Source organism: Protopterus annectens, chromosome 3.part0 (assembly GCF_019279795.1).
Source record: "Protopterus annectens isolate FY-2018-M chromosome 3.part0, PAN1.0, whole genome shotgun sequence".
In the NCBI taxonomy this organism is placed as follows: domain Eukaryota; kingdom Metazoa; phylum Chordata; order Ceratodontiformes; family Protopteridae; genus Protopterus; species Protopterus annectens.
Genome location: NC_056731.1, coordinates 1,852,883,334 through 1,852,897,880, shown reverse-complemented (window position 1 = coordinate 1,852,897,880; position 14,547 = coordinate 1,852,883,334). Strand labels below are relative to the sequence as shown.

Below are 14,547 nucleotides of genomic sequence, written 5' to 3'. Positions count from 1 at the left end.
TCTTTCTGACCCTTATCCATTGTGACAGTATCCTGACAACATTCCTCTGTGGTCCCAAAACTATGTCTGATTTTCTGACATTCAAATTTATTTTATGTTTAACAATTCTGCTTGGAGCCTCATTTTAAGACAACACACAAAACATCCTTTGTGTGTTTAAAACACATTCATAAAGTAATGCAAACATACATCCTGCTTTCTACCAATACCAGATACATAAGAAGTCTGGAGCGTTGCGTTGCAAAGTCTGCATTTAGAGGTGGTGTTGAAAGCAAATGATAAACAAGTTACTGATTGGGTGGATGAAGAATACATATGCCGAGACACATTGAACCTGTTTTTACTATATTCCTGTGAACTGAGAGAAGACTTAAAATGGATGGAATATTTCTTAGTTTTCTGATTTTATGGGCCACTGCTGTGATCCCCACAACCTCATTCAGAACATTTGGAGATTCTAGGCTGATAGATGAAGCTGTGAAGCAATTTAACTTAAAGTCAACAGGAATGAAAAACTTGTTTTACTTCTCGGAGCTGCACGAAAAAAAAGAGACGGTATGTACAATGAAAGGCTATCTGTTTCCCTTCTGCTTCATATCACATTATCAAAAAATAATTATTCTAACTGTAATAACAGAAGATACTTTTACATGAGCATAAAGAACACATTCCAGAAATACTTGTAACCTGGAAGGCTATACTTTTAAGAACAACAAGTAATGTTTTCTTGAAAAATAGCATGAGTGACAAATACATTATTACCATTTGATTGGAGCATCACTTAAAAGCAAGATGCTTAAAGCATATAGCTTGAAAATATTACATTTAGATCAATTAAAAATGTAGCACTGTTTAACAGAATTTACAGAGATGTAATTTTCATTACAAAAAGACTGATTCCCATTATTATTTTATTTCAGTTCTAAAGCTAGTGAAAATGTTCATATTGCTTTATCTTTGCTATGTTCTCTCTCATTGACCTTGGTAGTCATATGTGTCTTTGTACTATTGACCGTTAGTGTACTGACTAGTACTTCATAGAGAGGGTCAAAGTACAATTTCAGTCTCATTAGCTGAAATGTGTCAGTTTATTTAAAACAATCAAAGTTGCTGCTTTACTGTAAATCAGAATGATACAGCATAGTCTAGGGTGCCAGGGCCATTTTTTTGTAGAAACATGAAATTTTGCAGGACACAACATACCCATGGCCTGTGCAAATGACAGAACTTCCCTTTTTTGCCAAAATAAAAGCTTATTCTTGTAGTATTTCAGTTGTTTATGCTATTTCTTATAACATTTGGGCATTACAGATACAAAATAACTGTTTTAAGCAACTATTAAAAAACTTAGGAAATGTTTTCAGTCCTAAAATCTCAGGACATTTGCCATTTTTTAGTTTTTTCAAAGGGCACAAATGCTCAAAGAGGGACTGTCACTCGCAAAAAAGGACATGTGGTAATCCTAGCATAGTCTATGTTTCTTTAAAAGCTGCTGAATGAGTTTTTAAATGACTCTGCAAACATGATAAAATGCATATCTGACTAGTAATAAGATGATTGTTTATTAACATTTTTTTTTTCATTGTGTTTGTTTCAGTCTCGCAAATAAAGAATAAAAACTGTTTTCATTATGGCATTATGTGAGATATGTAAATACACATACTATAGTGATACTGGTATAAACAGAGAAAAATCACAGTTGGCTGTAGGCCAACAACATATCATCTGTGTTTTTATTTTTTAATGATGATTTCTGACCAAATACTTGCTGTGCCATTTCTCTGTCTATATTACTTAACATCAAATTCATTTCTGAATACCATACATTACAAGGTAGAGGCTTGTTAACTTTCCCTCATAATTTTGCAGCAATAGCTATGTTAGTGTTAGTAAATATACAATACTAGTTACACTATTACTGTATCTGAAGAGCACTGAATATGGCCTCTATAAGACAACAGCAGACTTTGCATGCTTCCACAGAAGTATTTTGAGACATGAACACCTCGCTGTCACTAAAACGGGGATGCTGTTATTGATAAATTATAAATACGTACAACAGGCAGCCCTCTGATATGTGTTGAGAGATTGAATGCAAAAATTAAAGTGGGAGGGTTCCTCTCTCATACGTTGTATCTGAACAGAGGAACCAGGCAGGGGTGACCTCTTTCCCCTTTGTTATTTGCATTATATTTAGAGCCATTGGCAAAGAAAATAAAAACAATCAGAAATTCTATTATATAATTGCTATAATAATCAAGAAAATTTGGCTTTATTTGCAGGCAATATTATTTTGTACCTGATAAAACTAGAAAAGGACATCTCAGTGTTGTGGCACATTCTGAGACCGTCTCAAGTATTTTTAGGATGCAATGTTAATGAAGACAATACAAATGGTATCACTGTAAACTATGTGCCCATATATGAACTGGTTCAGAAATACCCATATTTATGAGAACATGATAAAATTAAGTATATAGGAGTATGGGTCAAAAGAATTATGTTAAGGCAGCTAAGGATATGTCATAAAAGCAACACACAGAATCAAAACAGATCAAGATTTATCAGATACTATTGCCAATAATACATTAGAAATATCAGCACAGGCAGAAAAATGTAGAAGGTATATAGATGAATATAAATGAAAAGTGCAAAATAAGCAATTCATGGATGACCCAAAAAAGATTTTATTGAAAATTGGGAAACAAAGCAAAAGGAATAGATACACCACCAAAAAGGGAAGAAATATGCACAATTTGGAGAAATATTTATAAAGACCCTGCTGAACATAACAAAACATGCTGGATGGACAGAAGAAATAAAAAGAAATAGTAAGGAGGTCTACAAGGATATGAAATGGGATAAAGTAATGGCCAGAGAAATTGAGACAAAATTAAGAAAAGCTCCTAACTGGAAAACTCCAAGCCTATACACATAATTCCTAACTTCTGGCAAAAGAGTTAACATCTTTACACAAAGATGTAGCCTTGAGTAAGAACTACTTAGGTGCATATCCTGAACAGACATCAAACTGGTTAAAAGGAAAAACAATACTGCTCCTTAAGAGTGAACCTGCAAGGCATCCTAAAAATTATACTTGCAAACCGTCCTAAAAACCATAGACCAACAACTTGCTTCATGACAATATACAAGTTATATACTTGCACTGATGCAAACAAAGTTTATAATCAATTAGAAAAAAATCCAATTATTTCAGCAGAACAAAAGGGTAACAAAAGAAAGTCATAGCAGATAATTGTAAAAAGGGGAAGAATCTAAGTATGGCATGGACAGATTACAAAAAAGCATTTGACAGCATTCCTCATCCACAGATAAAAAAAATGTTTACAGATGTATAGGATACCACCTACATTGATCAGTTACATTATAGTGACAATGAAACAGTGGCAAACCACTTTTGCAGTTGAGCAATGGCAAAGGACTAATTATTATCCCAAGGATAACAATTCAACAATGGATATTCCAGGGTGACTATCAATGCTGCTATTTTGTCTTATCCCTTAACCCTTTTTAGCTGTTTACTAAACAGATTAGGCTATGGTTACAATGTGGCTCCCAGAAACCAATCCTGTTTAAAGACAACCCATCTACTTTTTGTGGATTATTTAAAATTGTATAGATCAGATAAGGAGTTGAAGGCACAACTTTCTCAGATTAGATAAGAATGTCATTTGGTCTTGATAAATGCACAAAAACAACACTTAAAACATGAAAGTTGCAGCACCAAGAAAATATTCATCTGGAACAGGAATGTGATATAAAACAACTTGAGCAGAAGGGTGTGTATAAATATTTGGGAATAGATGAAGGCTCATCAATAAAGTATGAACAAATGAGAATAAAAAAGTCAGTGATGAATATTTCAAAAGACTAAAATTAATATTGAAAACTGCCAAAATATGTAGGAATAAATTCCAAGCTATAAACAAGTTTGCTTTTCCTGCTCTAACTTACATTTTTGGAGTGACTGACTACCCCAAAAAGCACTGAATCAACTGCACAAGAAAACAAGCAAACTGCTTCACACTTATCAAATGATATATAAAAGATTATATATTCCTAGCTTTGAAGGAGGTATGGGCCTCCTCAAAACTAATTACATGTAAACATCTAGAATCATGGGACTGCATACATATCTGGTGACCTCACCAGATCCAAACATAATAAAAGCTTTAAAACACAAGTAAAATAAGTCTAAGATGGCATCCTTTTTGTGTGATGCAGGAATGAAAATCAAAGCAAAGAAGACAAAACTCAGACAGCAAATTAATGTGCCAAAAAACAAAAGAAAGAATATAAGGAAAATGATCAAATAAGAAGGAAAGAAAACTGGAAAATCCATAAATATAGGAGAAAGTACAGACAGCTCCTGGAACAACCTCAGGCTGACCAAGATCTGATGAAGGAATGGTTAAAGAGAGATGAACTAAAACCAAAAGATGAAGCATTAATAATGACAGCCAAGGATAGTAGACTATGTATGTGTTGGTTTACAAAGTCCATTAAGCATGTGGGAGAAACTGACAAATTCAGGTTCTGTAAAAAAGAAGTGGAACAGTCACACATCTTGTTGCTGGATGTGATACACTTATGACAGAGAGCCTGTACACTGACACACAATAATGTGGAAAAACTGTTGCACTGGAGATTGTGCAAACACTACAATATATAAGCAACTGAGAAGCACTGCAAACATGAACCACAAAGCATTATAAAGAATGATGTGGTTTATATCACATGGGATCATCCATTACCAACAGTTTGAAAAATAGATGCATGAAAAAAAGATTTAGTAGTCCTTGAAAAAAAAAGATCAAAGTAGCATTGATCATGAACAGACAAACAAAGGAGTGCAGTGAGTTGCTGGACTTTAAGGATTCCATGTGGGATGTACTGCCAGAGATGCTGAGTGGGTAGATTGGTCTGACAACTGAGATGATTTTTCTGAGCTATGAAACAGAATTGGAATTGCCTAGACATGGAAAGGCTTTGCTGTGTCTAATAATGGTGGCTGCCAAAAAGCAATTACTAGAAAATGGAAATCAGAATCTAAAATAACTATACTGGAAGTAGTGAATATAGTAACAATAGTAACAGAGATAAAACAAAAGGAACTGAAATCTTTAGAAAAGGGTAGGAGCAAACTACATAGGAAAAAATGGGAATTGTGGGAACAATACATACAAGGGAGAAATGAGGTTTAAAAGTTGGCAGGACTTAAATGAGCTAAGTAATATTTGAGTGAGAACGATTGGGTAGATTATATAAGTGATGTATAATGTTTGCAACTAGAACTGTGTCAGTATGGTTTGTAATATAAAATGCTTGCAAATAGGATTTTGTCAGTGTGGTTTGTTTTATTTACATAAATGCATGATTGCCTATGTTGTAAGTGATTGTTTATTAAGGTTGTTTCTTAAAAAAGGCAGGAATTGAATAATTTATGTAATGTTGCTTAGGTTATATGATATAAAGTAAAATATGTGAAGTATAATGTTTGTTATGTTAATATAGTTTGATTACTTTTATATGAATGTAATTTTCCCTATGTCACAAGTGATAATTCAATAAAGGTGTTTGAAAAAAAAAAGTAATAAAATACCAGGATTTGCAGGCAGAAATGAAATCAGTGTGTAAGAAAGATACCCAGACAGTTCTGACAGTATTAGAAGCAACAGGCCTAGTAAAATACAATTTATACTCATACTTACATATGTTCCCAGTGCATGTAACTTCATATAAATTACAGTAGGAGTCAATGTAAAAAAACATTTATACTCATACTTACATATGTTCCCAATACATGTAACTTCATATAAATTACAGTAGGACTCATTGTAAAAAACAATTTATACTCATACTTACATATGTTCCCAATACATGTAACTCCATATGAATTACAGTAGGATCAATGTAAAAAACAATTTATAATCATACTTACATATGTTCTCAATACATGTAACTTCATATAAATTACAGTAGGAGTCAATGTAAAAAACAATTTATACTCATACTTACATATGTTCCCAATACATGTAACTTCATATGAATTACAGTAGGACTCATTGTAAAAAACAATTTATACTCATACTTACATATGTTCCCAATGCATGTAACTTCATATGAATTACAGTAGGAGTCAATGTAAAAAACAATTTATACTCATACTTACATATGTTCTCAATACATGTAACTTCATATGAATTACAGTAGGAGTCAATGTAAAAAACAATTTATACTCATACTTACATATGTTCCCAATACATGTAACTTCATATGAATTACAGTAGGACTCATTGTAAAAAACAATTTATACTCATACTTACATATGTTCCCAATACATGTAACTTCATATAAATTACAGTAGGAGTCAATGTAAAAAACAATTTATACTCATACTTACATATGTTCCCAATACATGTAACTTCATATGAATTACAGTAGGACTCATTGTAAAAAACAATTTATACTCATACTTACATATGTTCCCAATACATGTAACTTCATATAAATTACAGTAGGAGTCAATGTAAAAAACAATTTATACTCATACTTACATATGTTCCCAATACATGTAACTTCATATGAATTACAGTAGGACTCATTGTAAAAAAACAATTTATACTCATACTTACATATGTTCCCATTGCATGTAACTTCATATAAATTACAGTAGGAGTCAATGTAAAAAACAATTCATACTCATACTTACATATGTTCCCAATACATGTAACTTCATATGAATTACAGTAGGACTCATTGTAAAAAACAATTTATACTCATACTTACATATGTTCCCAATACATGTAACTTCATATGAATTACAGTAGGAGTCAATGTAAAAAAACAATTTATACTCATACTTATATATGTTCCCAATACATGTAACTTCATATGAATTACAGTAGGACTCAATTCTGGGCACATTGTGGGTGCTGAGAAAACCATGTTTGGCTAACATCAATTGAATCCATACTAATTTCATGAAATTTAATTATACCCTCACTTAGGAATGGAATGGGGTCCATTCCCATCATGGTATTAGAAACCCAAAAGGCTTTGAGAAATTAAACCAAGAGAAGCCTTACCACAAGTGTGAGACAGAACATATTTGATGACATGACATTACTGTTGTGGTGCAGAGTAGTTGTATGGGCTAAAAGGGACTGAAAATAATGGTGAAGCCCTTACTCGCTGTAAATCCATATATCAGAACTGTGGTAGAAGTCATTCATCCCTAGCATTGAATTGCTCACACTATACTACTCAGTCTCTGCTGGGTTTGAACACCTACCTCCCTATGTAAGTACATAAGCTTGAGGATATTGTATTGAATGAATACGCCACAGGAGAAATCTTAATACAAGTGTGAGACCAAGCATATTTGAAGGCATGACGTCATTATTGTGTTGCACAGAATATGCATGGCTTAAAAGTGAGTCAAGAAAAAGTGTGAGTTATCTCTCTGTGTAAAATCTTGCATGAGGGCTGGTGTGCACAACCACATTTAGTGGATAATTCAGTCTTCCCTGTGACTATAGAAGCACAGACACTCACAATATTTGTATCACCTGCAAGCGTACATGATGTAAGATAATGCATATTTGAAAGGGCATTGGGCAGATAGTGTGCATCACATCTTTGGGTAAAAAGGAATGTGTTTTGACAAGCAGGCAAAACAGCAATTTGTTGATCACAAATTATGATATACTGCTTAGATAATAAGTTATATTTCCCTTCATTCACGGGCAGTGTGGTATTGCTAACTAAGTATAGCTGTTTCACATTATAGTGTAGTGAACATGTCAATGATGCATGATAATCACAGTTGTCAAACAGTGGTGTGACAACCAAGCATTCCTGACTGTTCAGCTGAGCATCATCAAATGCAAGTCTTCCATAATTGTTGTGTCATAGTCAATATTTTATATTGTGTGTACAATGTGCAATGTAATTGCAATACATACATATCCAACATGTGAAACAACACTACTTAATACCACTCAGCAAGTATATTTGCGAAAGTCCCACACCATTACACATCATTTGCAAGTATAATGTGTTGGTGTGTAAACATAATTTATATTATGTAGTATTTAAACAAAATTATAATGAACTCATTGTATAGTGAGTACAGCAAGCTATTAAAAATATATACGTCATATAAGCCTCTGGCATTAATTTTTCTTTGTCAAAAATGCTTACCAAAGCACACTGCTAACAAGCTCATTTGCATGACCAATATCAAAGTATTAGCATATATGTAGTTATTTATTTATTTATTTATTTATTTATTTTGAACTTAGAGGGTTAGGTAGATAGAGTAGGTTAGGTAGCATATCCAAACATAAAGGACATACAAGACAGACAAGGATGGTGATGGACACAAAAGGTTGGGGGCACCATTACTGGGAATAGGAAGGGGCCTTCAGAAGCACATCCACATCCAGCATGACTACAGTGAAAATTTAGTCCTCATTCTTAGAATTATCATTGCTGTTTTCTGTCACAGATACCTAGGTCAGTGTTGGATGTGGAATCCATTTACAAAGATGGCATGTTTAATATTATTTAATGATTGCAGAAAAAGATTTTATATATTATTCTGTAATAAAAAGTAATTGTTGATGCTTGGAATTGAACCCCCACACAACTAAGTTGATTTACAAATTGCCTAATGCAATTATCAAGGGCTATTGCAGCAAGCATCTATGCTTAATATATAGTTAAGGTATGCCAACTCATTTGTGTGTCTCAAGCTCATATGGACTGATGTTCTGAAATTTGGTAAAATTATTTACATTTCTGATGAATTATGATTTTGTTTGCATTCATACCTGAGCCATACTTGAGGTGTAACAATTTCAACATAAGTGGAGATATAATTCTGAAAAGAATTTATATGTTTGACTTTGAGTTGTTATGTTATTGGACTTATATTTACAAGTAATTGGCATGCCAATCCTTCCCCATGCACCACCCTATTCTGGAATATCTCTTTAGCAGCTGTACAAGAACAGAAACAAAAAAGTGAAACAATGAAAACATGTATGACTTACAAATCCATGGTATTGTATTTGCTACATGTGGGTCACTATACTTACAAAGCTCAGGGGTGTCAGCAGTTTTAAATTCTGCCTCCCATCAACTTAGGCGACCCTGCTTGCACCTCTTCCTATCATTATAATGGTTATGACATTGTTAACCAGTGCACAACATCTCAGGTCTTTGCTATTCCAAAGCTCAGCCTTGTACTGAGACCCAGTATAGTCCTCCTGCAGAAGCCTACAGCTGTAGCACTTTATAAGGAGTGCCACAATGATCCTGGACTTCCCTCAACACCACCTTTGGGCTCTATATTGAGAATCACCCCTACCATTGCCTACCATGTCTTCTGAAGGATATCTGGAAATATGACAGGGAATTGGTGCCAATTCAGCTCTGATGTGTATCAGTCTGTACACAACGACAGACAACCTTACCAACTATATTTAAAGGATAGGAAGCATGCAAATGGCCTAGCAGATAATTTGGGTATTATTATTTCAAATTACACTGTAGTTATGAAATACGACAGTGAGACTTAGCCACATGTATGTATTTATACATGTTCCAGTGTGAATTCATCAAATGATTTTTTGCTAATGATACCTTATTTACATTTGAAAAGATATATTGGCACCTCTGGTCATGATCTCATGCATATCTTGTGACAGATAGATATAACATGACACCTTGTATAATATTGGTAATAATCACTGCTGACAATAGATGCATTTATATAAATTGGGACATTATGAGTTAGTGGGAGATACATTTTCCAAACTGTGACTGATGACATCTGGGAACTGAACCCATGACAAAAATAATACTGAACTGCTATATTCTGTTTATTAACTGTTAATGCCACAGGAGAGCTATCCGTTTTAGCTTGTAAGTTGAGGCGTAACAATTTCAACATGAATGGAGATATAATTCTGAAAAGCCCAGTATGTGTTTGACTTTGAGCTATGTTATTGGACTTATATTTACAAGCAATTATTTATTGCTGTAAAAACAATTTCCTTTGCATTGATTTGAATGATCTCAGTAAAACATTTTGAAGAAGGGGTCAAACATATTTTACATGACATACTGTACTGCACACCTAATAATGATACTTGTGTTCAGTAATATTTATTTCAATAGATACTGGTAAAAATTATACATAGGCAAGTGTACATTAAAATGCCTGTGAAGAGTGTTATGCTTAACACACAACACAGAGTATAGTTAAATTATAGCATTCATTACATGGAGTTGTGTTGCAACTCTCATTTTGCAACTTGAGAGTTGTACTTCATGTTTAATTACTAATAAAAAAGTGTGTGACAATAGTTATTTTGACCCCCTCAGTAAAACACCAGTAAAACAATCTGTCATCTGGATTGAAACCTTGCCCCAGATTGGGGCTTGGTATAATGGTTAAGTTGTTTGACTCACAAACATGAGGTACAGTGTTTGATTCTCACCTTTGGAAAGGAAATTTGTTAGGCTTACAATGGTCTGTTAAGAAAGCTAGCCTACTAACTAGCAATAAACATATATTGGTGGGAGGATGTCATAATGGTTAAGGTATTTGCCTTACGAACACAAGGTGCAGGGTTTGATTCTCACATGGGGTAATTAGCTAGGCTTAATATGGTCCACAATGGCAGTTAGCCTAGTACTAACCTATGAACCTATTACCTCTGCTGTTACTCACAGCTTACTGTATTAACAGATTGAGCCACAGAGAAAGCTTTACAACAGGTGTATTTTCCACTACTCAGTACAGTGCTGAATTGAAGCGCACCAGTGTCAGTCCAATTTGGGCTACTGTTGCCACTCCCAATTTTCCCTGGAAAGTGAACTGTCAGTCACTGCTATTGATCACAGGTAGTCACTCTTGCAAGATGCCAAGCATCATTCAAAGTCAGAAGATTAAAAAAATAAATCAAGCAGTGTGCTGATTTATTCATGTGCTGGCCTTCTAATTTTTTTAGCATTACCTAGCACCTATGACATTACCTTGAAACATTAATTCTTTTATCAATGTTTGCCATATGATAACTTGCATGTCTGTTGTACATCATCATGCCATCATGTAATGACACTTACTGAGGAAGGATCTCAAATAAGATAATTTTGTAGAGAGTATATATAAGCAAGTGAATGTCTTACTTTCGTAACTACATGTTTGGACATGTTTACAATGGTTTTAAGTATCCATATTTAAAAATTCATTATGTTGCTGATTTTAGTTCCTCACACTTTAATCCATGTCATATTTGTTACATGATGGGTATGTAACATTTGCTATTACTATTATTAATAGAGCAGGTTGCAGGACACAAATTTAACTGTAAATACTAACTTCAAAATATGAAAAGCTAGAATTAAACATTACATTAGTGGTGCTGTTGCTCATAACTCACTGTATTAACACTTTGAGTCACAATGTTACACAACAGATGCATTTTCTGCATTCAGTGCTAGCTGAGGTGCATTAATTCCAGTCTTATTTGCAGTACTGTTGGCATTTCAAACTACATTTTTGAGTTTTGCCTTGGGAAGTAAAGTGTCATTCAATGCTACTGACTACTGGTAGTCATGGACATGCAATGCCAACTGTCATGCAAAGGACAAAGCCAAAAAATGTTCAACTATGTATTTATGTGGTGATTTCTCAACTCTGTGGTATTATACCATTAAAATGTAGACATTAAGGATCCCTAGTTTCATACAGACATTATCCTCTCTAGATTTGAAACATGAAACCATGTCATTAGCATGAAACAGGCAAGAATAACAGCATTGCCATATCAACATAGATATTATGAGGCAGAAAAAGTAGGGCATATATACTCAAGCATTGTAATTCCAACATTTTATATTTAGGGAGAAATATAACCATGTTCTCATACTTGTCGTTTGTCCTTTCACAGTAGATATCCTGAATAATGGGATAATTGCACAAGTCAAACTACTGAAGCAGATCACAGTGCAAATAAATGTATGCAATACAAGAGTGCATTTTCCCTGTCTTTTATGAATATTTTGATTCATTTGTTACATGATTGCATTAATGTTTGCATTTATTTACAACTTTACTGTTTGTTTGTTTAAGTTTTATGTACTTGCTGTAATTTATAGATACTTTTTACTCAGAGACACAGCTACATCTTAAGCATATATTCATAATGGTGGTATAAAGATTATCTCCTAAGTCAGTCAGTGCAATCACAAACTTCTCTATAAGCCTGTTCCCTATGACTCACCCCTCTGCAAGTATACAACAAAGTAGCAGGAGTAGTAAACACTTAATTAGTCATGCAGTAATGCTAATGAGTCACACCTACAAGCTGTTAGCTACCCACAGTCCTAAATAATCACTCTGCTAGGGCATGTACATGGCATAGTGTAGATCACTGCAGCATGTTTATCTGCCCAGCACCTCAAGCGGATTGAGTGATTTAAGAATGACAGTCAGCTGACACCTTATTTACATATTCTATGTTTCCAGAGGGGTTAATCTACACCATACAAGCAGAACCTGTGGTTAAGAAACTTGTATCATAGTAGGGACGACTGCTTGTATTTACCAACTTAAGTTACTGCTGTTTGAGTTAAATTGCAGCACTAGCATTATTTTTGGAAAACTTTCTTACAAATCCTGTCAATGTATTTTATGTTCTTTACAAGTAATACTTATAATTATGATTTTATTATTGTTTTCCTAGAAAATTGAAGGTGATGTCTGCACTTTGCCTATTTGAACTAGTAAAGAAGGTATAGCAGTTGCTATTGCAATGATCCTCATCTTATGTTACATACATTTATGAAACATTTCTCTGAGGATGTAAAAACACATTACATGCTTAGTAGAAGTAGCAATGTTAAAGTGACATTTCAGAAAATATTCTATGGTAAGGCTGTTGTATATGTTTGACATAAAAAACTGTTATCCCATTAGAAGGGTTTTGTTCTTGGCATTTTTTGTCACGGGGGGTTGGGGGAATGTTTCTTTTGTAGGGGATTTTTCATTTTTATGATGTAACCGAGTGATGTCTACAATTTGCAAAGTTATTTTGTAAAGAAGGTTTAACAGTTGCTATTACTGACTTGTATTACATGCAAACATTTTGTTCTGCCCAGATATCCTTAGGATTGTTAACAGATGTCTTAAATATAGAATATAATTTTGATTTAAAAGTGTCATTTCATACACTTATTTTATTGGTAATGCTGTTATATATTCCAGACTAACACATTTATTTCCCCTTATTCAGTTCTGTTATTGCCTGGGGGCTACAGTTATGTATTAGATGTGTGTATTTGTATAGATCAGTTATGTACACATTTTAATGATGCCTATATAATGCATATTTGTTTTCTGCCCAGTATAGATCATCTTGTAAGCACACAGCCCCTACTGATTTGTCTGACATATATTTTTTTTAATTTACTCCCAGACAGGGTTATGAGACCTAAAAATTGATGGTTACATAAACCTACATTCTCAGATGCTGATTATGAGGTTATAGGCCAGGAAATCCATCAACATGACCATTGCCTCTTACCGAAAGTGGTACATGAAGAGCTCTTCCATGACCATATCTGGTGGCAGGTAATGGATGATATGAATGCTGTGGGTGGCCGTGGTAATGACTAAAATGCCATAAAACACTGGGCAAGTGACAAATACCTGGGCAAAAAAAAAAAAAAGAGAGAGAATGCTATTGCATGGAAACAGAAAGCTATTGGAGATGGTCCTGCTAGCAAACCATCTCTCACTGAGATGGAGGATGTCCTGTTGACTGTATTGGATCCAGGCAGTTTAGTGGAGTTGCTCAATGCATTGATTTATGTGGGAGCAGAGATGGACTCCAAGCAAAGGGTGTCTACTGCCCATGCTCCTGGTATGCCACTCATCCCTCTCTCTATATATAAATAGATGGAGATAAAAGATATACCTTGGGATTCAATAAACTCCTCGTAGGCTTTGTGCGAAGCTTACATGGAGTTTACATGTTTGCACAGTGAGCAGCAGTGATAATTATATATGCATGCTACACACCAAATTTAAATGTAATCATGCATGGTTTTGTGTCCAGCAACAGTGCTGTCAGCAGTAAACCATGTATACCAAAAAAGACAGCAGTAGTCATGTAAACCTGTTTACCTACAGGCAAACTATGTCTGCAAGTTTGTGTGGAATGCCACAATCATTACCAGGGTTATTAATAAAGCAATGTATACAGTTCCAACACATTACATGAAAATGTATACAGTACAAAGTATTGTGGAAACCTGTGTCAGGCATACTGAATAAGAGTTGTGTAAATGATCGGTAAGATTACATACAGTACATTATAAATAAGTAGTCAGGGGAAGTGTGTATGTTGAAAAGGGACACACAGATGACTTGCAGGAATGAACACAGGGGAAGAGGATAGGTGAAACATGGTAATGTACAGCACAAGAGGGCATGCCAGTGAAGACAGT

The 14,547-nt window shown here is 34.2% G+C and overlaps 1 protein-coding gene across 1 annotated transcript in view; it reads left to right on the top strand.

The window, feature by feature from the left end:
- Positions 1–214: 214 nt before the first annotated feature.
- LOC122797105 (antibacterial peptide PMAP-36-like) overlaps positions 215–14,547 on the top strand; it is a 231,683-nt gene continuing 217,350 nt past the window's right edge. Inside the window, exon 1 of the mRNA XM_044065903.1 lies at positions 215–555. Within this exon, the coding sequence (XP_043921838.1) occupies positions 376–555 (180 nt within the window). The 5' untranslated portion in view covers positions 215–375. The remainder of the gene's footprint in view (positions 556–14,547) is intronic.